This window comes from Rhinopithecus roxellana, chromosome 12, assembly GCF_007565055.1.
Source record: "Rhinopithecus roxellana isolate Shanxi Qingling chromosome 12, ASM756505v1, whole genome shotgun sequence".
NCBI classification, from domain to species: domain Eukaryota; kingdom Metazoa; phylum Chordata; class Mammalia; order Primates; family Cercopithecidae; genus Rhinopithecus; species Rhinopithecus roxellana.
Genome location: NC_044560.1, coordinates 108,905,813 through 108,932,454, shown reverse-complemented (window position 1 = coordinate 108,932,454; position 26,642 = coordinate 108,905,813). Strand labels below are relative to the sequence as shown.

At 52.3% G+C, this 26,642-nt stretch overlaps 1 protein-coding gene and 1 long non-coding RNA gene across 4 annotated transcripts; one reads left to right on the top strand and one right to left on the bottom strand.

Moving 5' to 3' along the window:
- Window positions 1–49: 49 nt before the first annotated feature.
- On the top strand, window positions 50–25,877 carry GYS1 (glycogen synthase 1). Of its 2 annotated transcripts, none has more exons than XM_010368614.2 (16): window positions 50–428; window positions 1,976–2,157; window positions 7,470–7,661; window positions 8,780–8,965; window positions 9,208–9,352; window positions 11,968–12,085; window positions 12,432–12,552; window positions 13,176–13,282; window positions 16,890–16,949; window positions 17,045–17,123; window positions 18,514–18,627; window positions 18,902–19,028; window positions 22,985–23,080; window positions 23,299–23,462; window positions 24,175–24,255; window positions 24,389–25,877. In XM_010368614.2, the coding sequence occupies exons 1-16, from the start codon at window positions 311–313 to the stop codon at window positions 24,710–24,712; spliced, it is 2,214 nt and encodes a 737-aa protein (XP_010366916.1). In that variant the 5' UTR covers window positions 50–310; the 3' UTR covers window positions 24,713–25,877. The 2 variants fall into 2 exon arrangements, with proteins under 2 accessions (XP_010366916.1, XP_030798121.1); XM_030942261.1 differs by having other exon boundaries at window positions 99–428; window positions 1,921–2,157; window positions 24,389–25,872.
- On the bottom strand, window positions 11,976–20,238 carry LOC115900714. Of its 2 annotated transcripts, none has more exons than XR_004060390.1 (3): window positions 19,980–20,235; window positions 12,411–12,564; window positions 11,976–12,108 (listed from the first exon to the last, which is right to left on the bottom strand). It is a non-coding gene; the product is annotated as an uncharacterized LOC115900714 (long non-coding RNA). The 2 variants fall into 2 exon arrangements; XR_004060389.1 differs by having other exon boundaries at window positions 12,080–12,249; window positions 19,980–20,238.
- Window positions 25,878–26,642: the final 765 nt, after the last annotated feature.

The window sequence follows — 26,642 nt, the reverse complement described above, 5'->3', positions numbered from 1 at the left end:
AATGAGGACACGCGGAAATCCCCGCCCCCGGGCGTGAGCCAATGGCGCTGGCTGCGGAGGCGGCCACTGCCTCCTGACGGCTGCGAGGTTTCACTGCAGGGGTGCCACTGGGCTCAGTGACGCTGCGGCCGCCTTCTGCCTAGGTCCGGAGGCTTCGGGGCGGGGGTGCGGTCTTGCAATAGGAAGCTGAGCTTCTTGCAAGCTTCCCGTCGGCGCCAGCTACTCGGCCCCGCACCCTACCTGGTGCATTCCCTGGACACCTCCGGGGTGCCTACCTTGAGGTCCCCGGAGCCCCCTTCCTGTGCCAGCCATGCCTTTAAACCGCACTTTGTCCATGTCCTCACTGCCAGGACTGGAGGACTGGGAGGATGAATTCGACCTGGAGAACACAGTGCTCTTCGAAGTGGCCTGGGAGGTGGCCAACAAGGGTGAGCACGCCAGGCGTCGGGTTCCTTGACGAGAAGGACAGTAGTGGATGGGGGCCCAGAACTCTGAGTTGTAGGAGAACGGGGCTACGAGGGGAACCCTTGGGACCAGGGCAAGGAGGCTGTGACTCCTGTGTCCTTGAGGGGCTGGGAGGCCGGAGGTGGGTGGGAGAGCGATGGTTAGTTTGACTTGCGATGAAAGGAGGCTGGAAGCCCAGGTTCTGGGTCCTAGGGAAGAGGGCGCTAAAATGAGACTCCTAGGTCCTGGAGGGAGGCTTCCGAGAGACTAGATACCTGGGTCCTGAACAGGGAAGGGGATGGAGGGATGGGATTTCTGCGTGCAAACCTGGGAAGCTGCCGGGGTTTCAGACCTGTGACCCTAACAGCATAGTCTAGGGGATAAAACTCCAGATTTGAGAGAGAGCTGACTGGGAGATAGGAGGCCTGAGCGGCGATGGGAGGACCTGAGGACCTGGCTGCTTAAGAATAAAGATGGGACGGGCTGGAGACTCTAATCCTTAGATCCTATGGTGGGAGAGGCTTGCGGGCCTGAATGCCTGGGCTTTCAAGGAGCTGAGGGCCTGAGCTATTAGTTCCTAGGAGTAGAGGAGCCCGTGGCCTGGGACACGTGCATGCTGGAATAGGGGAAGGCTGGGAAGTCCTGAGTTAGTCAGGGGCTGGGCCCTAGGATGGGAGGGGCCAGGAGCCCGCTTTTCTGTGTCTTGGGCTTCAAAAAGCTGAGGTTCTGGCCTTGGAGAACGCTGGGGCTGAAATCCGCAGGAACAAGCCAATCTCACACTTCAAAGAGCAGGGTCTGGGGGGTTGTTTTGCTGGGTCTTGGAGGGGAAAGGGACTGTGTCTCCCAGGAGAACAGGGGGCCGATGAACACACAGCCAGATATCGCCAGGGCCTGGGCTCCAGGAGGGGAGGAGGCTGGGGGCTGGGGCTCCAGGGTCTGGGATGGGGTCATGGGAGAGGCAGGGCCCTGCATGTTCGTGTCCCTAGTCAGGGAGAGGAAATTGGGAGGCAGGTCAGCAGGGTCCCTGGGGGCAGGGAATGACCATGCAGGCTTCTCTTGGGCAATGGTGAGACGCTGAATTGGCCATGAGGAGGTCTCCTTCATGGGGTTTTGGAGCCTGGCTGTGATTTAAACCCAGCTCCTGTGAGCTGGGAACTCGAGAACCTGGGTCCAGGTAGTCCTCAGGTCTGCCGTCCTTAGAGCCCCCGTACCTAATTCCCTCTAACCCAGGGGTCCCAGCACCCAGCTCCTTCTCTCTCACACCCAGAAGTATAACCTGAGCCCCTTCCTCCCTCAGAGTCCTGACCCCAGCCCCTTCTCCCTTAGACCCAGGAGGACTGCCCCCCAGCCCCCCTGTTCCCTTCATCCAAGCCTCCAACCCCTACTCCAAACTGCGGGCTCCCAGTCCCCTCTTCCCCCTGAGCTAGCTGTCTGGGGCCTGAGTGCCCCCTATATCCCCGGCCCACCCCACCCCAGGCCCCAGAACTATGGACCTCGGCCGGGGCCTGCCCTCACACGCTTGGGCCCGCAGTGGGTGGCATCTACACGGTGCTGCAGACGAAGGCGAAGGTGACGGGGGACGAATGGGGCGACAACTACTACCTGGTGGGGCCGTACACGGAGCAGGGCGTGAGGACCCAGGTGGAACTGCTGGAGGCCCCCACCCCGGCCCTGAAGAAGACACTGGATTCCATGAACAGCAAGGGTTGCAAGGTGGGACATGGCCCAGCCCAGGGCAGAAGTGGGTGGACAGCCTGACATCCGGGTGGGAGCCACAGACAGAGAGGGGGCAGGGTGGACAGCCCTAGCCAGAGAACGAGGCAGGCTTGGACACAGGCAGGAGGTGTGATAGGACACCCAGACAGATGCAGGGCCTGGAAGTGGGCGGGTGGATCCCAGACATGGGCAAATGGACAGACAGATGGCAAGTGTGAGGCAGACTGAGACGGAGATCCAAGAGGCCAAGGTCCTCACGTTTACAGAGAGAAAGAGAGCAAGATCGAAAGACAGCCTGGTCGACATGGTGAAACTCGTCTCTACTAAAAATACAAAAATTAGCCAGGCGTGGTGGCAGGCGCCTGTAATCCCAGCTACTCGGGAGGCTGAGGCAGGAGAATCGCTTGAACCCGGGAGGCAGAGGTTGCAGTGAACTGCGATTGGGCCACTGCACTCCAGCCTGGGCAATGGAGCGAGACTCTGTCTCATAAAAGAAAGCCAGTCAGCCAGGCAGAGCTGGGGAGAAGTGGGCCTGGGTTCAGGCAGGAACAGGATTCTGGAGCCTGAAGTTCAAGTTCACCCCTCCACTTGCCCCTGTGTGTCCTTGGCTAAGGGACATGCTAATAGCATCTACCTTCTAGAGGTGCCAGGAGGAGGAAGCAGTTAATAAGGATAAAGTGGTTAGTAGAGTTCTTGGCATGAAGTTAGCACAGTGTGTGGGCCGTGATTGTCATTGTTATTATTATTATTATTATTATTATTTTGAGACGGAGTCTCGCTCTGTCGCCCAGGCTGGAGTGCAGTGGCGCGATCTCGGCTCACTGCAAGCTCTGCCTCCCGGGTTTACGCCATTCTTCTGCCTCAGCCTCCCAAGTAGCTGGGACTACAGGCGCCCGCCATCTCGCCCGGCTAGTTTTTTCTATTTTTAAGTAGAGACGGGGTTTCACCGTGTAGACCAGGATGGTCTCGATCTCCTGACCTCGTGATCCGCCCGTCTCGGCCTCCCAAAGTGCTGGGATTACAGGCTTGAGCCACCGCGCCTGGCCGTCATTGTTATTATTATGATCGTCATCATTATTGTTACTAACAGCCAAGCTTGGAGAGTGAGGGGGCCAGGCAGACAAAGGGAGAAGGGTGGATGGAGCCATGGGCAAGAGTAATAGACAGACTAGGGACAGAAGAGAGGCCGCCAGATGTTTCAGAAAGTCAGTCCTAGAAGGAGAGAGAAGCATGGAATATCGGGGAAGAGAGGAGAGGTCAGTGGACAGATCCACAGGACAGAGTCTGAGATGGGCAGATGAGGGATTAGAGAGGAGGGGGAGATCCAGGGCCCCAGGATGAAGATGGAAAGAGACACACTGTTGTCCAAGGAGAAAGCCATCGGGCAGCAGGCTGAGGGACAGACAGGTCCGGGCCGGGGACGGAGAGGCACTGTGATTCCTTCACTCATTCACAGCCTCGTGTTTGGGGTGGGGTCTGGAATCCATTCAGGCCCGACTGTGTCCCTAAGGGAACCCAGAACAGCCCAGTCCCTTCCTGAGGGCAGCTGCTTCCCACGTGCTGGGGGCCTAAGAATATCCCCCCCAGCAAAAGGGCAGACAACAGCTGGGAGGGGGAGGGACCTCAGAGTGAGGCTCCAGGCAGGAAAAAGCCAGGTCGGCGAGGAGTGGGGCTTCTTCGCTGCTGTGGCAGCAGGCCCAGAACCAAGGCCACAGTCTCAGGGAGGAAAGCAGCCAACTGGAGAAATGTGGCAGAGGCAGAAGTGAGACAGCAAGTCTTAGAAACATGGCAGTGGCTAGAAAAATGCAGCCCTTGCCGGGCGTGGTGGCTCACGCCTGTAATCCCAGCACTTTGGGAGGCCGAGGCGGGCGGATCACAAGGTCAGGAGATGGAGACCATCCTGGCTAACACGGTGAAACCCCGTCTCTACTAAAAATACAAAAACTTAGCCGGGCATGGTGGTGGGCGCCTGTAGTCCCAGGTACTCAGGAGGCTGAGGCAGGAGAATGGTGTGAACCTGGGAGGCGGAGCTTGCAGTGAGCCAAGATTGCGCCACTGCACTGCAGCCTGGGTGACAGGGCGAGACTCCATCTCAAAAAAAAGAAAAAAAGAAAAGAAAAGAAAAATGCAGCCCTGGGGCATGGACAGAGGATGGGCTATGTTAGAAATGTGCAGCATGGCCGGGCGTGGTGGCTCATGCCTGGAATCCCAGCACTTCGGGAGGCCAAGGTGGGAGGGTAGCTTGAGCCCAGGAGTTCGTGACCAGCATGGGCAACATGGTGAAACTCCGTCTCTACTAAAAATACAAAAAATTAGGCCGGGTGCGGTGGCTCAAGCCTGTAATCCCAGCACTTTGGGAGGCCAAGATGGGCGGATCACGAGGTCAGGAGATCAAGACCATCCTGGCTAACACGGTGAAACCCCGTCTCTACTAAAAAATACAAAAAACTAGCCGGGCGAGATGGCGGGCGCCTGTAGTCCCAGCTACTTGGGAGGCTGAGGCAGGAGAATGGCGGGAACCCGGGAGGCTTTGCTTGCAGTGAGCTGAGATCCGCCCACGGCACTCCAGCCTGGGTGACTGAGCAAGACTCCATCTCAAAAAAAAAAAATACAAAAAATTAGCCAGGCGTGGTGGTGCGTGCCTGTGATCCCAGTTACTCAGGAGGCTGAGGTGGGAGGATGGGATGTCAAGGCTGTAGTGAGCCATGTTTTTTTTTTTTTTGGAGCTAGAGTCTCACTCTGTTGCTCAGGCTGGAGTGCAGTGGTGCAATCTCGGCTCACTGCAACCTCCGTCTCCCGTGTTCAAGCAATTCTCCTGCCTCAGCCTCCCGAATAGCTGGGACCTCAGGCGCATGCTGCCACGCCCGGCTAAGTTTTTGTATTTTAGTAGAGACAGGGTTTCACCATGTTGCCCAGGCTGGTCTCAAATTCCTGAGCTCAGGCAGTCCGCTTGCCTCAAGCTCCCAAAGTGCTAGGATTACAGGCGGGAGCCACTGTGCCCTGCCCAGTGAGCCACGATTGCACCACTGCACTCAAGCCTGGGCGACTGGAGTGAGACCCTGTCAAAAAAAAGAAAGAAAGAAAGGAAAGAAAGAAAAAGAAAGGAGAGACGGAGGGAGGGAAGGAAGAAGGAAGGGAAGGAGGGAGGAAGGTGGTTGTGTACTACAAAATGGGCCTATGGATAGAGGAAAGAGGTCACAGGTGACAGATATGTGACGAAAGGAAGAGAAACAAGGTGGCAAGGGGAAGAAAAGAGGCAGCATGGACAGTAAGAGAATAATTACAGACTGGGTGCAGTAGCTCACGCCTGTAATCCCAGCACTTTGGTAGGCCGAGGCAGGTGGATCACTTGAGACCAGGAGTTTGAGACCGGCCTGGGCAACATGGTGAAACCCTGTCCTTATAAAAAATTAAAAAATTAGCCGGGTTGTGGTACCGTGTACCTGTGGTCCCAGCTATGTGGGAAGCTGCGGTGGGAGGATTGCTTGAGCCTGGGAGGTCGAAGCTTCAGTGAACCATAATTGCACCACTCCATTCCAGGCTGGAGGACAGAGCAAGACCCTGTCTCTGAAAATAAAAAAGGGCCTGGTTTGGTGGCTCACACTTCTAATCCAATACTTTGGGACGCTAAGCAGGAAAATTGCTTGAACATAGAAGTTCACGATCAGCCTGGGCAACATAGTGAGACCCCATCTCCACAAAAAATTGAAAACTTAGCCTGGCATGGTGGCCCACACCCATAGGAGGTGAGGTGGGGGAATGGAACCAGGGAGGTTGAGGCTGCAGTGAACCATGTGCACACCACTGCACTCCAGCCTGGGTAACAGAGCAAGACCCTGTCTCAAAACAAAAAAGAAGCATCCCATGGAAGGAATTAGCATCAGAAAGAAAAGACAGTGGGAGATGCAGATGGTTGGTAAGAGAAATGTGGCAACAATTACAGAAACCAGGCAGCAGGTAGGAGAAATTATTTGCAGAGTGGTCAGACAGGGCAGTGGGGGCAGAGAGACAGGACATGTGACATGTGTGGTTATAAGCAGAGAAAGGAGGCAGCGAGTGGGAGAAGGGTAGCAGTTATAGGAATTAAACAGGAATTAAACTGGGTGTGGTAGCTCATGCCTGTAATCCCAGCACTTTGGGAGGCTGAGGCGGGTGGATCACAAGGTCAGGAGATGGAGAATATCCTGGCTAACACTGTGAAACCCTGTCTCTACTAAAAATACAAAAAAAGTTAGCCAGGCGTGGTGGCAGGTGCCTATAGTCCCAGCTACTTGGGAGGCTGAGGCAGGAGAATCACTTGAACCTGGGAGGCGGAGCTTGCAGTGAGCCAAGATCATGCCACTGCACTCCAGCCTGGGCGACAGAGCAAGACTCCACCTCAAAAAAAAAAAAAAAAAGAAATTAAAGATGAGGCCAGGTGCGGTGGCTCAAGCCTGTGATCCCAACACTTTGGGAGGCCAAGGAGGGCAGATCACTTGAGGTCAGGAGTTTGATACCAGCCTGGCCAACATGGTGAAACTCCATCTCTACTAAAAATACAAAAAATTAGCCAGGTGTTGGGGTGGGTGCCTGTAATCCCAGCTACTTGTGAGGCTGAGGCAGGAGAATTGCTTCAACCCGGGAGGTGGAGGTTGTAGTGAGCTGAGATTGCGCCACTGCACTCCAGCCTGGGCCATAGAGCGAGACTCCATCTTAAAAAAAAAAGAAAGGCCGGGCACGGTGGCTCAAGCCTGTAATCCCAGCACTTTGGGAGGCCAAGACGGGCGGATCACGAGGTCAGGAGATTGAGACCATCCTGGTTAGCACTGTGAAACCCCGTCTCTACTAAAAAATAGAAAAAACTAGCCGGGCGAGGTGGCGGGCGCCTGTAGTCCCAGCTACTCGGGAGGCTGAGGCAGGAGAATGGCGGTAAACCCGGGAGGCGGAGCTTGCAGTGAGCTGAGATCTGGTCACTGCACTCCAGCCTGGGCAACAGAGCGAGACTCCGTCTCAAAAAAAAAAAAAAAGAAAGAAAGAAAGAAAGAAAGCAAGGGGCAGGGAAAATATTGCAACAGAGATGGAAAAAATGTGTGGCAGGGAAAATATTGCAACAGAAATGGAAAAAAATGTGTGGCAGGAATAAATCATGCAAATAGAAAAATAAAGCTAAGGCAGCAGGTGAGAAATTAGCAGCAGATACGGAAACAGAAGGTAAGGAAGCTAAGGCTTAAGTCTAGACATTTGCCTGCAAATGGAAGAACCACAGATGCATACATATGCGAGGTTGAAGCCCTGAGCCTCCCTATGGTGCCCACCCTACCCCCTTCCAGGTGTATTTTGGGCGCTGGTTGATCGAGGGAGGCCCTCTGGTGGTGCTCCTGGATGTGGGGGCCTCAGCCTGGGCCCTGGAGCGCTGGAAGGGAGAGCTCTGGGATACCTGCAACATCGGAGTGCCGTGGTACGACCGCGAGGCCAACGATGCTGTCCTCTTTGGCTTTCTCACCACCTGGTTCCTGGGTGAGGTAGGCCCTGTCTGACACGTTCCACCCATACCTGAAACTACAATGACCATCAACCCCTGGGCCAGAGGCTGGGGTTTCTCCCTGGGCATTCTGGGAGCCATAGGGTCCTTTAATCCAAGGATTAGCCCTGGCCTTTGGGGACGTGGACATCCAGGGCCCAGGCTCTACTCTTGATGCCAACTTCATTTACTCCAGTCTTCCAAGCGCAGGGATTATAGCGCAAAGTGAGGCAGGTGGGCTTATCCAAGGAATTCTGGGAGTTGTAGTTCTCTAGTGTGATATTGCTGGGCTCAGCTCTCAGATGCTGCCCTGGATGCTTATAAATCTCCAGACTGACCTGGTTTTGACCCCCTTCTAGGTTTTAAAAGGCTCAAGAAGCTTAGTTTCCAGGCTGGATGCGGTGGCTTACGCCTGTAATCCCAGCACTTTGGGAGGCCGATGGGGGAAGATCACTTGAGGCCAGGAGTGCAAGATGGCCGAACCTCGTCTCTACTAAAAATACAAAAAAAATTAGTTGGGCATGGTGGTGGGCACCTATAATCCCAAATCCCAGCTACTTGGGAGGCTGAGACAGGATAATTGCTTAAACCTAGGAGGTGGGAATTGCAGTGAGCTGAGATCGTGTCACAGCACTCCAGCCTGGGCGACAGAGGAGAAAAAAAAAAGCTTAATTTCCCATGCCCTGAGACAAATAATTCAGGAACTGGCTGCTCCTATGGCATTCTGGGAGTTGTAGTCCTTTTTTGCCAGTGTTGGGTGCAGACAGCATACCCTTGAGACAAGGGTTCTTTAGGGACTATGTCCAGGACCTGGGGACGTGAAAACTTCGGTCTTTCCAGTCTTACCCTGCCAGGACTTAGAAGGCTGGCCAAAAGATCCTCAGTTCTTGTCAACCCCTGGAGGGGCAATTACTTGAGCCCAGGAGTTCAAGACCAGCCTGGGGTGGCTCAGAGATTTACAGGTCCCCATCCGGTAGGGATTGCTGCAGTGGGCCGCCGCCCACTCTGTGCAGTAGTGGTGACAGATTTGCCTCTCCCCGAGTGCTTGTCCCTATTGGGGATTACCAATTCTCTTCCCGACACTCGTGGAGACAGCAGCCCTGTCCCTGTTGCCCACAGTTCCTCGCGCAGAGTGAGGAGAAGCCACACGTGGTTGCTCACTTCCATGAGTGGTTGGCAGGCATTGGACTCTGCCTGTGTCGTGCCCGACGACTGCCTGTAGCAACCATCTTCACCACCCATGCCACGCTGCTGGGGCGCTACCTGTGTGCCGGTGCTGTGGACTTCTACAACAACCTGGAGAACGTGAGCTGGGACCGTGGCAGATGGGGGACTGCGAGTATGCCAGGGAAACCCAAAGCTCCAGGGGGCCCAAGGGGACGGCCCCCTCTTCTCCCAGGATCCAGGAGTCCAAGTGCCCAGACCCTTCCTACCTCAGACCCAATAATCCAGCCGCAGGCACCAATTTATCTTAGGACCCCAGTGTCTGGACCTCCAGACTCTTCTCCCCAGTCCTTCTAACCTGAATGCTGTCACCTCCCACCCAGTTCAATGTGGACAAGGAAGCAGGGGAGAGGCAGATTTATCACCGCTACTGCATGGAAAGAGCGGCAGCCCACTGCGCTCACGTCTTCACTACTGTGTCCCAGATCACCGCCATCGAGGCACAGCACTTGCTCAAAAGGAAACCAGGTAGGGGCTGGGCTAAAGTCCCCAGACATGAATGAGGTAGGCAGCTGTCTATGCCAAAGCCAGTTGCTCGTCATCCCAAGAAACCCACTGTAAGCTGAAATAGCAGAAACCGAAAACGTATTTCGGCTGGGCATGGTGGCTTATACCTGTAATCCCAGCACTTTGAGAGGCCAAGGCAGGAGGACCACTTGAGCCCGGAAATTTGAGACCAGCCTGGGCAACATGGTGAATCCCTGGCTAAAAAATTTGCCAGACATTGTGGTGTTTGCCTGTATCCCTAGCGACTCAGGAGGCTGAGGTGGGAGGATTGCTCGAGCCTAGGAGGTCAAGGGTGCAGTGAGCTGTGATTGTGCCATTGCATGATTTGGGTGGCCCAGAGAGACCTTGTCACAGCCTGGGTGACACAGTGAGACCCTGTCTCAAAAAATAAAAAAATGCATTTAATATACCTAACCTAGTGAACATCATAGCTTAGGCTAGTATACCTTAAATGTACCCAGAACACTTTATGTTAGCCTACAACTGGGCAAAATCATCCAATACAAACCTATTTTATTATTTATTTATTTATTTATTTATTTTTGAGACAGAGTCTCACTCTGTTGCCCAGGCTGGAGTGCAGTGGCACTATCTCGGCTCACTACAAGCTGCGCCTCCCAGGTTCATGCCATTCTCCTGCCTCAGCCTCCCGAGTAGCTGGGACTACAGGCACCCGCCTGGCTAATTTTAATACAAACGTATTTTATAATAAAGTGTTGAATAGGCCGGGCACAGTGGCTCACACCTGTAATCCTAACACTTTGGGAGGCCAAGGCGGGCAGAAGGGGAGGTCAGGAGATCGAGACCAGCCTGGCCAACATGGTGAAACTCCATCTCTACTAAAAATACAAAAATTAGCTGGGTGTGGTGGTGGGCGCCTGTAATCCCAGCTACTCGGGAGGCTGAGGCAGGATAATCGCTTGAACCTGGGAGGCAGAGGTTGCAGTGGGCTGAGATCACACCACTGCACTCCAGCCTGGATGACAGAGCGAGACTCCATCTCAAAAAATAAAGTGTTGAATATCTCATCAAAATTCAAAATTGGACACATGTGGATGTGTGTAACTTTCACACTATCATAAAGTTGAAAAATCATAACTTGGCTGGGTACGGTGGCTTACATCTGTAATCCCAGCACTTTGGGAGGCCGAGGTGGGCAGATCACCTGAGATCTTGTGCTCAAGACCAGCCTGGCCAACGAGGTGAAACCCCGTCTCTACCAAAAATACAAAAATTAGCTGGGCATGGTGGCCGGCACCTGTAATCCTGGCTACCCAGCTATTTGGGAGGCTGAGGCAGGAGAATCTCTTGAACCCAAGAGGTGGAGGTTGCAGTGAGCCAAGATTGTGCCACTGCACTCCAGCCTAGGCAACAAGAGCACAACTCTGTCTCAAAAAAGAAAAGAAAAATCATAACTTGGACCATCCTAAGTCCTAAGTTGGGGGCCATCAGTTACCATTATTTTCCTGAAGAATAGAGAACTACAGCTCCCAGAAGGCTGTGGGGGTTGTGACCTATATTTGAGGCCCTCTGACTATATACTCTGGAGGCTAATGGGAGGTATAATTTCTTTCATGTTAATTTCAGATATGATAAAATTCTATAATTGACTAATGTAGATTGGTCTTATGAAAGGGAATGGAAGATCAGTGGACTTTGTTTTTGAAAAAGGTAAGGTCGGAACTGGGCATTCTTCCCAGCCCTTGGTATCCCTTCTCAGTGAGTATAAGGTGAGAACTACAACTCCCAGAAAGCCTTTGACTGGTTAGCTCCATTTGTTCCCAGAACTTTGCCCTAGGAGCTGATGGGGGTTGTAGTTTTTCATTGATATACTTTAATTTCTGTGAGGAAAAGAAATGATTGGGTCCCTGTAAGAAGCTTGGAAGTAGAGGATATATCCTAGGAGAAGCAGGACTTTGGGGATGTTTAATCATTTCCATCTTAGGGTGGACTAAGGGGAAACAAAAGAACTACAGCTTTCCTAGAATCACCAGTGTGGATCAGATCCCTGGAAGCCATTTGCAGGAGCCAAGGAGACTTATACTTGTGCTTATGAACTTGTGCAAGTAATATTAGGCAAGAAGGCATCTCAGAGTCAGGGTACATGTGTCACCAAGGTAACTGACCAGCCATGGTGGTTCACACCTGTAATCCCAGCACTTTAGGAGACCAAGGCAGGAAGACTGCTTGAAGCCAGGAATTTGAGATCAGCCTGGGCAACATGACAAGACCCCATCACTACAAAAGTAAAATAAATAAATTAGCCGGGTGTGGTAGTACACACCTGTAGTCCCAGCTACTTGGGAGGCTGAGGTGGGAGGATTGCTTGACCCCAGGAGGTCAGAGATGCTATGAGCTGTGATTGTGCCACTCACTGCTCTTCAGCCTGAGCGACAGAGGAAAACCCTGTCTCCAAAGAAAAAAAAAAAAGGCAGGAGGGGGGACCTCAAAGGAACGTTATTAAAACAAAGAAATTGCAAAAGGCAGATAAAGGGTGTTTTCTTCATGTATTCATTCAACCACAACATTGATCTGAATGAACAAATAAAACATGGGACCCTCACCCCCAATCCCAGATATTGTGACCCCCAATGGGCTGAATGTGAAGAAGTTTTCTGCCATGCATGAGTTCCAGAACCTCCATGCTCAGAGCAAGGCTCGAATCCAGGAGTTTGTGCGGGGCCATTTTTATGGGTACGTGGGGCATATACCTAGGTCTTAAGAGAGGAGGGCGTTGGGAGCCTAACCATCTAGGTCTGGGGGAGGGAGAGGGCAGCTGGGGGCCCAGACTCCTGGGTCTGAGGGAGGGGGCACCTGGGTATTCGGCCTCCTTAGTTCTTGAGCACCGGAACAATGGGCTGAGGATTAAAGGAAAGCCCCATCTGAAGAGAAGAACTACAACTTCCAGGAGGCCCCATGATGCCTCTGTATTACCTAAGACATCCTCTGCCCCTACCCATAGCTTCTGGGATTTATAGTTTTGAGGCCAGGGCTAGCGGGTGAGGGCTTTGGGCCTTACCGTGCCTTGTGGGTTCTTTAGGCATCTGGACTTCAACTTGGACAAGACCTTGTACTTCTTTATCGCTGGCCGCTATGAGTTCTCCAACAAGGGTGCCGACGTCTTCCTGGAGGCCTTGGCCCGGCTCAACTATCTGCTCAGAGTGAGGCCTGGGCTATGAGGGGACAGAGGGAGGGCAAGCAAAGCAGTTTATAACTGGGGAGAATAGCCAGGCGCAGTGGCTCACGCCTGTAATCCCAACACTTTGGGAGGCCATGGCAGGAGGATCACTTGAGCCCAGGAGATGGAGACCAGCCTGGGCAACATGGTGAAACCCCATCTCTACAAAAAATACAAAAATTAAATTAGCCAGGCATGGTGGCTCACACCTGTAGTCCCAGCTACTAGGGAGGGTGAACGGAGAGGATCACGTGAGCCCGGGAGGCGGAGGTTGCAGTGAGCCGAGATCACACCACTGCACTCCAGCCTGGTCGACAGAAAAAGAACGCTGTCTCAAAAACAAACAAACAAAACAAAAAATAACAGAGAGAACAGAAACCCAGGAAGCCAGGAAGATGGGGGTAGGAAAGCACCTGTGTGTGTTGGGGTGCCGTGAGGGGAGTATAGAGACCCAGAAAGAAGGGCAGAGTCCAAGTGGCGACTGTCCTATAATTCTCCTTGACAGGAAGGGGTATGGCAGGATCCCAGCAGTCTTGGCAGAAAGGCTGGCTGGACCCAGGCTTCCCCGACATGATCCTGGCCTTCCCCTGCTTTCTTTCTGCGCAGGTGAATGGCAGCGAGCAGACTGTGGTTGCCTTCTTCATCATGCCGGCGCGGACCAACAATTTCAACGTGGAAACCCTCAAAGGCCAAGCCGTGCGCAAACAGCTTTGGTCAGCAGCCCTCACTCCAGACCCCGGCCCAGCCCACTCCCAGCTGTGTACTTTGGGTCCTGTGTTTCTCCTAGAGTCTCAGCCTTTTGGTTTTGTTTTGTTTTTGTTTTTGTTTTGAGACACTCTCACTCTGTCGCTCAGGCTGGAGTGCAGTGGCGCAATCTTGGCTCACTGCAACCTCCCGGATTCAAGCAATTCTCCTGCCTCAGCCTCCCAAGTAGCTGGGACTACAGGCACCCACTGCCATACCCGGCTCTTTTTTTTTTTTTGAGACAGAGTCTCCCTCTGTCACCCACGCTGGAGTGTACTGGCACGATCTTGGCTCACTGCAACCTCTGCCTCCTGGGTTCAAGCAGTTCTGCCTCAACCTCTCGAGTAGCTGGGACTACAGGTGTACGCCACCATGCCCGGCTAATTTTTGTATTTTCAGTAGAGACGGGGTTTCACCATGTTGGCCAGGTTGGTCTCAAACTCCTGACCTTGTGATCCGCCTGCCTCGGCCTCCCAAAGTGCTGGGATTACAGGCATGAGCCACCACACCCGACCTTTTTTTTTTTTTTTTCTTTTGAGATAGAGTCTTGCTCTGTCACCCAGGCTGGAGTGTGATGGCGCGATCTCAACTCACTGCAACCTCCGCCTCCTGGGTTCAAGTGATTTTCCTGCCTCAGCCTCTCAAGTAGCTGAGTGCCACCACACCTGGCTAACTTTTTATTTTTATGAGAGATGGGGTTTCACTATGTTGGCCAGGCTGGTCTTGAACTCCTGACTTCAGGTGATCCACCTGCCTGGCCAAGGAATCCTCCCTGGGATTCCAGGCGTGAGCCACTACACTTACCTTTTTTTTGTATTTTTAGTAGATACGGGGTTTCACCATGTTGGCGAGGCTGATCTCAAACACCTGACCTCAGGTGATCCAGTCATCTCGGCCTCCCAAAGTCCTGGGATTCCAGGCGTGAGCCACCATGCCTTGCCTTTTTTTGTATTTTTAGTAGAGACGGGGTTTCACCATGTTGGCCATGCTGATCTTGAACACCTGACCTCAGGTGATCCAGCCGCGTTGGCATCCCAAAGTGCTGGGATTACAGGGGTGAGCCACTGTGCCCAGCTTAGTTTCTTTTTCTTTTCTCTGATTTTTTTGTTTTTTGTTTTTTGTGTTTTTTTGAAGCTCTGTCTCAAAAAAGTCTCTGTTGTCCAGGCTGGAGTGCAGTGGCGTGATCTCGGCTCACTACAACCTCTACCTCCCAGCGAACCTCAGTTTCTTCATCTGTAAAACCGTTCATTCATTAGCAGCAGATACTGAGTATCTACTATGTGCTGACTAATTTTTATATTTTTAGTACCAATGAGATTTCACCATGTTGACTAGGCTGGTCTCGAACTCCTGACCTCAAGTGATCCGCCCTCAGGTATTCCAGGTCCTGGGAATACAGCTGTGAACCAGAAAGATAAGATCCCTTTCCTCATGGAGCTTGTGTGCTAGAAAATCCTGTAGATGGAATATATTTTCGGGCAAAAATAAAGCAGAACTGGAATATGAGATGGGGTTGTCAGGACAGGCCACACTGAGAAAGTGTTATTGGGCAGAGACGAGGGAAGGTGATGAGGGAACAAACCCTGTGGGTATCTGGGGAACAGTAAATGCAAAGGCCCTGAGGCATGATTGAGACACGGTGGGTAGGCCCATGGGGCTGGAGCGGCATGTCTCATAGAGAAGGGGTAGAAAGTGAGGCAGGATGGTGGGGTGCTCCTGTAGACCCAGCTACCTGGGAGGTTAAGGCAGGAGGATCATTTCAGCCCTGGAGGTTGAGGCTGTAGTGAGGCCTGATTGCGCCACTGCACTCCAGCCTAGGGGACAGAGTGAAACTCCGTCTCAAAAATAGAAAAAAGAAGTTAGGCGTGGTGGCTCACACCTGTAATCCCAGCACTTTGGGAGGCTGAGGTGGGTGGATCACCTGAGGCTGGAAGTTTGAGACCAGCCTGACCAACATGGTGAAAGCCCGTCTTTACTAAAGATACAAAAATTAGCTAGGCGTGGTGATGCACATCTGTAGTCCTAGCTACTCAGGAGGCTGAGGCAGGAAAATCGCTCGAACCTGGGAGGCAGAGGTTGCAGTGAGCCAAGATTGCGCCAATACACTCCAGCATGGGTGACAGCCAGACTCTGTCTCAAAAAAAAAAAAAAAAGAAAGAAAGAAAGAGGAGGCTGGGCGTGGTGACTCACAATCCCAGCACTTTGGGAGGCTGAGGCGGGCGGATCACTTGAGGTCAGGAGTTTGAGACCAGCCTGGTCCACATGGTGAAATCCCATCAGTACTAAAAATATAAAAATTAGCCAGACGTGGTGGCGCATGCTTGTAATTGCAGCTACTCAGGAGGCTGAGACAGGAGAATTTCTTGAACCTAGAAAGTGGCTGAGATTGCGCCAGCCTGGGCAACAGAGCGAGACTCTGTCTCAAAAGAAAAAAGAAAAAAAGAAAAAGAAAAATAAACGAGGCCAGAGCTATGGGAGGATTTTAAGTAGAAGAGTGACCGTGGGGTGTCATGTGACACTGCTAGTTTTACTTGTGTGCCTAAATGGTCCTTTTTCAGAATGTTTCTTTTCGTATAACATGGGGCTTAGCATTGCCATCTGCAGGACAAGTACAAGTCCTAATAATAGCTGACATTTCTAGAAGGCTTGCTATGTGTACTTTTTCACATGACATCATTGGGTCCTCATTGCAAACCTCTGAGGTCGATTCTATTTTCATCCTCATCTGAAAAGTGAGTCACTGCAGTCAGAGAGGGAAGGCCAACTGTCCCTGACCACACAGCTGATGTCAGGCACGTGGGATCTAAGCCTTCCAGGGCCTGCCCCCTCGGTCCCCATCCTCCAGCTTGGAGGCCCCAGGGCACGGCTTCCCTGCTCACACCTCAGTTTCCTTGCTACCCTAGAAACCTAAGAGTAGCCAGGCACGGTGGCTCACGCCTGTAATCTCAGCACTTTGGGAGGCTGAGGTGGCCAATTACCAATCAGAGGTCAGGAGTTCAACACCAGACTGGCCAACATGGTGAAACCCCGTCTCTGCTAAAAATACAAAAATTAGCCAGGCATGGTGGCAGGTGCCTGTAATCCCAGCTACTCAGGAGGATGAGGCAGGAGAATTGCTTAGACCTGGGAGGCAGAGGTTGCAGTGAGCCAAGATTGTACCACTGCACTCCAGTCTGGGTGACAGAGTAACTCTGTCAAAAAAAAAAAAAAAAGAAATAAACTTCCGGTGTGGTGGCTGAAGCCTATAATCCCAGCACTTTGGGAGGCCGAGGTGGGCAGGTCATCTGAGGTCCGGAGTTTAAGACCAGCCTGACCAACATGGACAAACCCCGTCTCTCCTAAAAATTAGCCAGGCATGGTGGCACATGCCTGTAATCCCAGCTACTTGGGAGGCTGAGGCAGGAGAATCGCTTGAACCCGGGAGGCGGAGGTTGCGGTGAGCTGAGATCACGCCATTGTACTCCAGCCTGGGCGACAAGAGCCAAACTCTGTCTCAAAATAAACAAACAAACTAAAGAAGCCTAACAGTAAATGACAGCTGGTGTGTATGTGACCCTGTTGCTCTGCTTCCTCCAGGGACACGGCCAACACGGTGAAGGAGAAGTTCGGGAGGAAGCTTTATGAATCCTTACTGGTGTGAGTGCCCCGCCCTCAGCCCTGTGCCCTCCCAGGCCCTGACTAAGCCCTCTCACCACTCCATTCTCACATGCATGCCCCTGCTTGCCTGGCAGTGGGAGCCTTCCTGACATGAACAAGATGCTGGATAAGGAAGACTTCACTATGATGAAGAGAGCCATCTTTGCAACGCAGGTATGGATTGGACCTCTGTGCAGAGAGATGGCAGTTCCCGGTAGCCCCAGAGGCAGCTTGCCACGCCAGCTCAGACCCCAGAGATTGCCGGGAGTGCTGCTTTCTCCTGCAGCCCTTTATTAAGGGATCTATTCTGAGATCCACAGAAGGGCATGTGCTGACTGGTACAACTTCACCTACGGAGGCACAACATGGTGAAATCCCGTCTCTACTAAAAATACAAAAATTAGCCGGGCGTGGTGGTGGGTACCTGTAATCCCAGGTACTTGGGAGGCTGAGACAGGAGTATCGCCTGAACCCGGGAGGTGGAGGTTGCAGTGAGCCGAGATGGCACCACTGCACTCCAGCCTGGGCGACAGAGTGAGACTCCGTCTCAAAATAAATAAATACAATAAAAATAAATAAATAAGCTTCCCTTTGCTCACTGACCTCAGAGTCCCAGAGAAGCCACACCTCCCAGCAACCCCCGTGGCAGAATAAGCCACAGAAAACCGCCCACCCTAAGTTCCTCCGTAAGTGAAGTTGTATCAGTGAAGTGCAGTGGCCGGATCTTGGCTCACTGCAAGCTCCGCCTCCTGGGTTCACGCCATTCTCCTGCCTCAGCCTCCCGAGTAGCTGGGACTACAGGCGCCTACCACCACACCCGGCTATTTTTTTTGTATTTTTAGTAGAGACAGGGTTTCACCGTGTTAGCCATGAGGGTCTCGATCTCCTGACCTTGTCATCCTCCCGCCTCAACCTCCCAAAGTGCTGGGATTACAGGCGTGAGCCACTGCCCCTGGCGATTGGAGGTGAATTTTCATAAGGAAACTACAACTCCCAGCAGCCTCCAAAGCTTGCTGCCATATTGGTACAGTCTTCACCCCCATTGACTGAGGACAGTTATACTTTCTTTGGGTTTCTTTAATGATAGAGCCCAGAGTACATAACAAGATAGCTACAACTCCTCTTAGTCGTTGGAGGTAAGGGAGTTGCTAACACTGGCTTTGCCTCAAAGACAGCTGGGAATTGTAGTTCTTTTTTTTTTTTTTTTTTTTTTTTTTTTTTTTATTGAGACGGAGTTTTGCTGTCTCCCAGGCTGGAGTGCAGTGGTGCAATCTCGGCTCACTGCAAGCTCTGCCTCCAGGGTTCACACCATTCTCCTGCCTCAGCTTCCCAAGTAGCTGGGACCACAGATGCCCGCCACCACGCCTGGCTATTTTTTGTATTTTTAGGAGTTTTACCAGAGCCTGGTGGATCCACAACTCCTAGTAATCACTCGGGTTTGCTGCTCCTTGGCCTGGTGGCACTTGTGGCCTCCTTGACTTCCCTGGAGTCAGCATGGCTCATGGGGAAGTAGGGAGTTCTCTGTCCCTTCCATGACCCCCTACCCTTCTTGTGGCTCCTACAGCGGCAGTCTTTTCCCCCTGTGTGCACCCACAATATGCTGGATGACTCCTCAGACCCCATCCTGACCACCATCCGCCGAATCGGCCTCTTCAATAGCAGTGCCGACAGGGTGAAGGTGAGGGCATTTGGTCAGGGCTGGGTTGGGCACGGCAGAGGGAAGGGGTTGGGTCCTGGGTCTCACACACTCCATTCCCCCATGTGTTTTATCAAATGCATTGCTGTGGTTAGAAGGAACCCTGGCTTCAAACAGACCTGGATTTGAATACTGGTCCTGCCAAACACATGCTGTGTGATGCTAGACAAGCTTTTTACCCTCTCTGGGCCACCTTGGGATCTCAGGGCTTAGCTAAATAAGGCGCCTGGGCTGAGCCCTTCTTTTTCACTACCAGGTGATTTTCCACCCAGAGTTCCTCTCCTCCACAAGCCCCCTGCTCCCGGTGGACTATGAGGAGTTTGTCCGTGGCTGTCACCTTGGGGTCTTCCCATCCTACTATGAGCCTTGGGGCTACACGCCGGGTGAGTGTAGTGGGCAGGGGACAGCGTGGTCATGGCGTCCTAGTCAGAGCTAGCATGTCCTGGGGCAAGGCACTGGCCTTCTCTGAGCCTGTTGCCTTCTTGGCAAAACGGGAACAATGGTAGTCATCTGTTCTGCTACAGCGCCTGCTTTTGTGACACAATAGCTCATGTATTGAGAAACTAGAAGACTGACTTTTGAGGACTAGTTAGTGTCAAATGGATATCACAGTTCACACTGATTTGTCCCAGTGTGTGGGCATTTGGCCCCCCAAATAGCAGCAATGAAATGCACAATTCACAAACACAGCTGAGTGTGGCCAAGTCTCCTCGCAAGACATTGCCAGTGCCCATCGACTCTACCTTCCTCTTGTTGGTTCAGATTAGCCAGTGTTTTTAAAGCTAAATAAGCCCGGGCGTGGTGGCTCACGCCTGTAATCCCAACACCTGGGGAGGCCGAGATGGGCAGATCAGGAGGTCAGGAGTTTGAAATCAGCCTGGCCAATATGGTGAAACCCTGTCTGTACTAAAAATACAAAAATTAGCCAGGTGTGGTGGTACGCACCTGTAGTCCCAGCTACTCGGGAGGCTGAGGCAGAGAACTGCTTGAACTTGGGAGGTGGAGGTTGCAGTGAGCTGAGATCACGCCACTGTGCTCCAGCAGTGCAGTGCTCTGGGTGACAGAGCAAGACTCCATCTCAAAAATAAATAAATAAATAAATAAAAGCTAAATAAGTGCCATTTCCTAATTTATTAGTAATTTAACAAGTCTTGCAAACTGTGCTGGCATGATAATTAGGAGTCATGTGGTTGGCCCCAATTCCCCTTTTCCCATAGGGCTTGTTTTATAGATAGATAGATTGATAGATAGTATTAGTCTGTTTTTACACTGCTATATAAAAAAAAAATCCAAGACTGGGTAATTTATCATGGAAAGAGGTGTAATTGACTCACAGTTCCACATGGCTGGGGAGGCCTCAGAAAACTCAGTCATGGCAGAAGGGGAAGCAAGGAGCTTCTTCACCTGGCGGCAGGAAAGAGAAGTATGTGAGGGGCGGGAAAAACGAACATTTATAAAACCATGAGATCTTGTGAGAATTCGCTCACTAGCATGAGAACAGCAGAGGGGGAAACCACCCCCATAATCCAATCATTTCCCTCCCTCGACACGTGGGGTTACATTTCAAGATAAAATTTGGTGGGGGGGGAACACAGAGTCAAACTATATCATAAATATATATTTAATACTTTTTACTATTTGTTTGTTTTTTGAGATGGGGGTGTTACTATGTTGCCCAGACTCACCTGGAACTCCTAGGTTCAGGTGATGCTCCTGCTTCAGCCTCTTGAGTATCTGTTTTCCTCATTACAGGTGCACCCCACTATGCCTCACAGACCTAATATATATATATATATATATATATATATATATATATATATATTTTTTTTTTTTTTTTTTTTTTTTTTTTTTTTTGAGACGGAGTCTCGCTCTGTCGCCCGGGCTGGAGTGCAGTGGCCGGATCTCAGCTCACTGCAAGCTCCGCCTCCCGGGTTTACGCCATTCTCCTGCCTCAGCCTCCCGAGTAGCTGGGACTACAGGCGCCCGCCACCTCACCCGGCTAGTTTTTTGTATTTTTTAGTAGAGACGGGGTTTCACCATGTTAGCCAGGATGGTCTCGATCTTCTGACCTCGTGATCCGCCCGTCTCGGCCTCCCAAAGCGCTGGGATTACAGGCTTGAGCCACCGCGCCCGGCCTTTTTTTTTTTTTTTTTGAGACGGAGTCTCGCTCTGTTGCCCAGGCTGGAGTGCAGTGGCCAGATCTCAGCTCACTGCAAGCTCCGCCTCCCGGGTTTACGCCATTCTCCTGCCTCAGCCTCCCAAGTAGCTGGGACTACAGGCGCCCGCCACCTCGCCCGGCTAGTTTTTTGTACTTTTTTTAGTAGAGATGGGGTTTCACCGTGTTAGCCAAGATGGTCTCGATCTCCTGACCTCGTGATCTGCCCATCTCGGCCTCCCAAAGTGCTGGGATTACAGGCTTGAGCCACCGTGCCTGGCCCAGACCTATTATATTTAGTGCCTATTTTTGCAGTTTACAGAGGTTTTTAGAAACACTTAAATAAGAATTATAGATCAAGCCAGGCATGGTGGCTCACGCCTATAATCCCAGCACTTTGGGAGGCCAAGGTGGGAGGATCACTTGAGGACAGGAGTTTGAGACCAGCCTGGCCAACATGGTGAAACCCTATCTCTACTAAAAATACAAAAGTTAACTGGGCATGGTGGCAGGCACCTGTAATCCCAGTCCCTCAGGAGGTTGAGGTGGGAGAATTGTTTGAACCCCAGAGGCAGAGGTTGCAGTGAGCTGAGATCGCGCCACTGCACTCCAGCCTGGGCGACAAAGTCAGACCCTGTCTAAAATAATAATAATAATTATTATTATTATTATAGGTCAGGAGCAGTGGCTCACACCTATAATCCTAGCACCTTGGAAGGCTGAGGTGAGAGGATAACTTGAACCCAGGAGTTCAAGACCAGTCTGGACAACATGGTGAGACCCTGTCTCTATAAAAGATTTTTTTTTTTCCTTTGAAACAGAGTCTTGCTCTATCACCAGGCTGGAGTGCAGTGGCACAATCTTGGCTCACTGCAACCTCCGCCTCCCGGGTTCAAGTGATTCTCCTGCTTCAGCCTCTGGAGTAGCTGGGACTATAGGTGCGTGCCACCACACCCAGCTAATTTTTGTATTTTTAGTAGACACAGGGTTTCACCATGTTGGCCAGGATGTTTTTTTTTTCTTCTTGACCTCGTGATCCACCTACCTCAGCCTCCCAAAGTGCTGGGATTACAGGCATAAGCCACCATGCCTGGCTGTTGTTTTTTTTTTTAAGCCACCATGCCTGGCTGTTTTTGTTTTTGTTTTTGTTTTTTTTTAGCCAGGCGTAGTGTTGTGTGCTTGTAGTCCCAACTACTTGGGTGGCTGAGGTGGGAGAATTGCTTGAGCTTAGGAGGTCAAGGCTGCAGTGAGCTGTGATCAAGCCACTGTCCTCCAGCTTGGGTGATAAAGTGAGACTTTGTCTCAAGAAAAAAAAAATAGCATTGGGCCAGGTGCACTGGCTCACGCCTATAATCTCACCACTTTCAGAAGCCGAGATGGGTGGATCACCTAAGGTCAGGAGTTCGCGACCAGCCTGACCAGCATGGTGAAACCCCATCTCTACTAAAAATACAATAACTAACTGGGCATGGTGGCGTACGCCTGTAGTCCCAGCTACTCGGGTGGCTAAGGCACGAGAATCGCTTGAACCTGGGAGGTGAAGGTTGCAGTGAGCCGAGATTGTGCTACTGCACTACAGTTTGGGTGACAGAGTGAGACTCTGTCTCAAAAGGAAAAAAAGAAAAAAAGCATAAAAATCCATCAAAAAATTATAATACATTCCTTGAACTATTTCTCAAGGTTGTTAAAGGTATTAAACAAGACGCAGTAGATGCTCTGTACACAGGGATACTAATAATGAGAGACCTTATCTTACCCCCCATCAAAATAGACTAAGTCTGTACAAGATACTGGCACAAGAAAGGATCTTACAGGTTGTGAACAATTAAGTAGAATGATGGACCTTGGCCCAATCCTACAGGTTGTGAGAGTTAAGTCAAACGGACATTGGAACGCTCAATAAATTAGCATCCTTATCTCCCAACTATAGACTTTCCCGCATCCCGAGACCTTGGAACAAGAGCAAGTAATTCTCTTTTCTGAGCTTCTTAGCATACCCTCTGAGAAACAGGGAAATGCACAGCTTGGTTGTGGGGGCTCAGCGATGCTCTGCACAGCGACGCTCCGCACCGCGCCTGGCACTTGGTACAGGCACTGGTAGAGGGCGCTGTTGAGGCGTCTATTGCGATGAAGACGGTAGGAGATGGGGGAAGCTAAGTGGGTCTCTTTCCTGCCTTCCCGCAGCTGAGTGCACGGTTATGGGCATCCCCAGTGTCTCCACCAATCTCTCCGGCTTCGGCTGCTTCATGGAGGAACACATCGCAGACCCCTCAGCTTACGGTCAGCGCCCAGGCCCCTGAGGATTCCAGAAGGGGGCTTGAGAGCCGGGACTCCTGGATCCTGGGAAGGAGGAGCTTGCACCCTTGGGGACCAGGGGCACCAGGAAATGGGGGGGCTCTTGGGTCCCTTGGAGAGGAGGGGTCCTGGTGCCACAGAGTCCTGGAGACAATGAAGATCTCCCCAGAACATTTTCTGAACCCAGGTCCTGGCCTCCGCAGGTATCTACATTCTCGACCGGCGGTTCCGCAGCCTGGATGATTCCTGCTCGCAGCTCACCTCCTTCCTCTACAGCTTCTGTCAGCAGAGCCGGCGGCAGCGTATCATCCAGCGGAACCGCACGGAGCGGCTCTCCGACCTTCTGGACTGGAAATACTTAGGCCGGGTAGGACCTCCCCCGCCCCCGCACTTCCTACCCTCTCCTGGGAAATCAGCCGCTCCTGGCTCTGGGTCTTTGGTGCAGGGTGAAGGGTCTCATCCTACTTGCAACAGTTGCTGTCCCTTTAAGCAATGAACCAGGCCGATGGCGGTGGTGGCTCATCCCTGTAATCCCAGCACTTGGGAGGCCTAAGAGGGAGGATTGCTTGAGCTCAGGAGTTAAGAGACCAGCCTGGGCAACATTTTATTTCTACTAAAAATAAAAAAAAAATCAGCCGAGTGTGGTGGTGCGTGCCTCTAGTCCCAGCTACTGGGCAGGCTGAGGTGGTAGGGTCTCTTGAGCCCCGGAGGTTGAGGCTGCAGTGAGCCTTGATCAACCTCACTGCACTCCATCCTAGGGTAACAGAGCAAGACCCTGTTTAAAAAGAAAAAAAGAACATTGGTCAGGCATTCTCATTTGCATAAAGGTGTGGCCAAAGAGGTGCCTGCTTGAGAATTTGGCCCCTGTTTGAGGGGTGTGGCTCAGAAACTGTCCATTCATAGGTCTGCTTATTTCCATAAGGGGTGGAGTCAGATGGATTATTTGCATGGGGCAGGCTCAATGGTGCAGCAGGGTGTGCTTATCTGCATAAAGGGTATGGCCAGGAGCCCCATCATCTGCCTGGGAGTGGCACGGCCTGGCTCTCACGTCCTCTGTCCCCTCCCTTCCTTTCCCCTAGTATTATATGTCTGCACGCCACATGGCGCTGTCCAAGGCCTTTCCAGAGCACTTCACCTACGAGCCCAGCGAGGCGGATGCGGTGAGTGGACCCTGGATTTCTGCTTAGCCGGGAGCTAAAGGGCTGGGGGTTCCTCCTGGAGTGGGAAGGCCTAGAGGTGGCTGGATGCCTGGGTGGGACTGTGAGGTATATGCACCCATATCCCCGTATGCAGGCCCAAGGGTACCGCTACCCACGGCCGGCCTCGGTGCCACCGTCGCCCTCGCTGTCACGACACTCCAGCCCGCACCAGAGCGAGGACGAGGAGGATCCCCGGAACGGGCCTCTGGAGGAAGACAGCGAGCGCTACGATGAGGACGAGGAGGCTGCCAAGGACAGGCGCAACATTCGTGCACCAGAGTGGCCGCGCCGAGCGTCCTGCACCTCCTCCACCAGCGGGAGCAAGCGCAACTCTGTGGACACGGCCACCTCCAGCTCGCTCAGCACCCCCAGCGAGCCCCTCAGCCCCACCAGCTCTCTGGGCGAGGAGCGTAACTAAGTCCCCCCCACCACACTCCCTGCCTGTCCTGCCTCCCTGCTCCAGAGAGAGGATGCAGAGCGGGACTGCTCCTAAACCCCTGCTCCAGATCCGCACTGGGTGTGGCCCCGCCGTGCCCTCCCTCAGTCCGCCAAACACTCCAGCCCCTCCACCTCCACTTTCCAAGTTCCTGCACTCCAGAATCCACAAAGCCGTGCCTTTCTCTGATTCCAGAGTGCATAATCCGCGCCCTGGAATCCCCTGGGCCTGGACCGCTTCCCAGAGGCCAGGCATCTGCCATTACTCTGCGGTGGTGCCAGAGGTTTTAGGAAACCTGGCATGGTGCTTTCAGGTCTGGGGCTCCTAGAGCCCCCGTGAGGCTTGCAAATTCTACAGCATACAGAGCAGGCCACGCTCAGGCCCAGCATGCGGGCCACCAAGTGCTGGAAACCACGTGGTGTCCCTGCGAATGGGGCAATCAAGTCCAGAGCCGGGGCACTTTTCAGAGTTTGAAGGTAACTGAGAGCAGATGGTCCTCCATTTCAACTCCAGAACTTGGGCTCTGGGATGGGCTCATGTTCTAGCCCTCCCTGGCATGTCAGAGCCAGGCTTTGCCTGGAGGATCCCTCCATCCAGCTCCTGTCATCCCCTACACTTTGGCCAAGCCAGAGGTGGCAGAACCACTTGGCTGCTCATTCCTTCTGGAGGACACACAGTCTCAGTCCAGATGCCTTCCTGCCTTTCTGGCCTTTTCTGGACCAGATCCTACTCCTCCTTTCTTTATCTGAGATCTCCCTCCAGGGAATCTGCCTGCAGAGGACAGAGCTGGCTGTCTTCCCCCACCCCTGACCTGGCTTATTCCCAACCGCTCAGCCCACTGTGAAACCACTAGGTTCTAGGTCCTGGCTTCTAGATCTGGAACCTTACCACGTTGCTGCATACTAGTCCCTTTCCCATGATCCGGAACTGAGGTCACTGGGTTCTAGAACCCCCACATTTACCTCGAGGCTCTTCCATCCCCAAACTGTGCCCTGCCTTCAGCTTTGGTGAAAAGGAGGGACCCTCATGTGTGCTGTGCTGTGTCTGCACCGCTTGGTTTGCAGTTGGGAGGGGAGGGAAGGAGGGGTGTGATTGGAGTGTGTCCGGAGATGAGATGAAAAAAATACATCTATATTTAAGAATCCCAGGTGTGGTCAGACATGAATACTTGGTGGGCCTGGGTCTGACGTCCCCCCAATGCCACCCCTTCCCTGGTCTGAGCTCATCCTCCTATTCTAGAGAGACTTGGATTTTACTGTTCTAAAATTCCAGTGTCATTCACGGAAGGTACCTCTGATTGCTTACTTGGGCCTTGATTTGCAAGTGGCAAAAATTTGGCTTAAGACATCTTTGGCATAAAGGGGCTATGTGACTAGGAAGAAGATCTATAGGACAGCTGTGAACCTTGTGTAGCTTTTTTTTTTTGAGACGGAGTCTGGCTGTGTCACCAGCCTGGAGTGCAGTGGAGAGCCATCTCGGCTCACTGTAACCTCCACCTCCTGGGTTTAAGCAATTCTCCTGCCTTAGCCCCCTGAGTAGCTGGAACTACAGGAGCACGCCACTACACTGGGCTAATTTTTGTATTTTTAGTAGAGGCAGGGTTTGACCATGTTGGCCAGGGTGGTCTCCAAACTCCTAAACTCAGGTGATCTGTCTGCCTCGGACTCTCAAAGTGCTGGAATTACAGGTGTGACCCACCGTGCCTGGCCACTTCTTTTTTTGATAACAGGATCTCCCTCTGAATCCCAGACTGGAGTGCAGTGGAGAAATCATGGCTCACTGCAGCCTCAACCTCCCAAGCTCAAGTGATCCTCACCTCAGACTTCCAAGTAACGGGGACTATAGGCACGTGCCACCACACCTCGTTACATTTATTTATTTTTTTTAGAGAATGGGGGGCTCCCTATGTTGC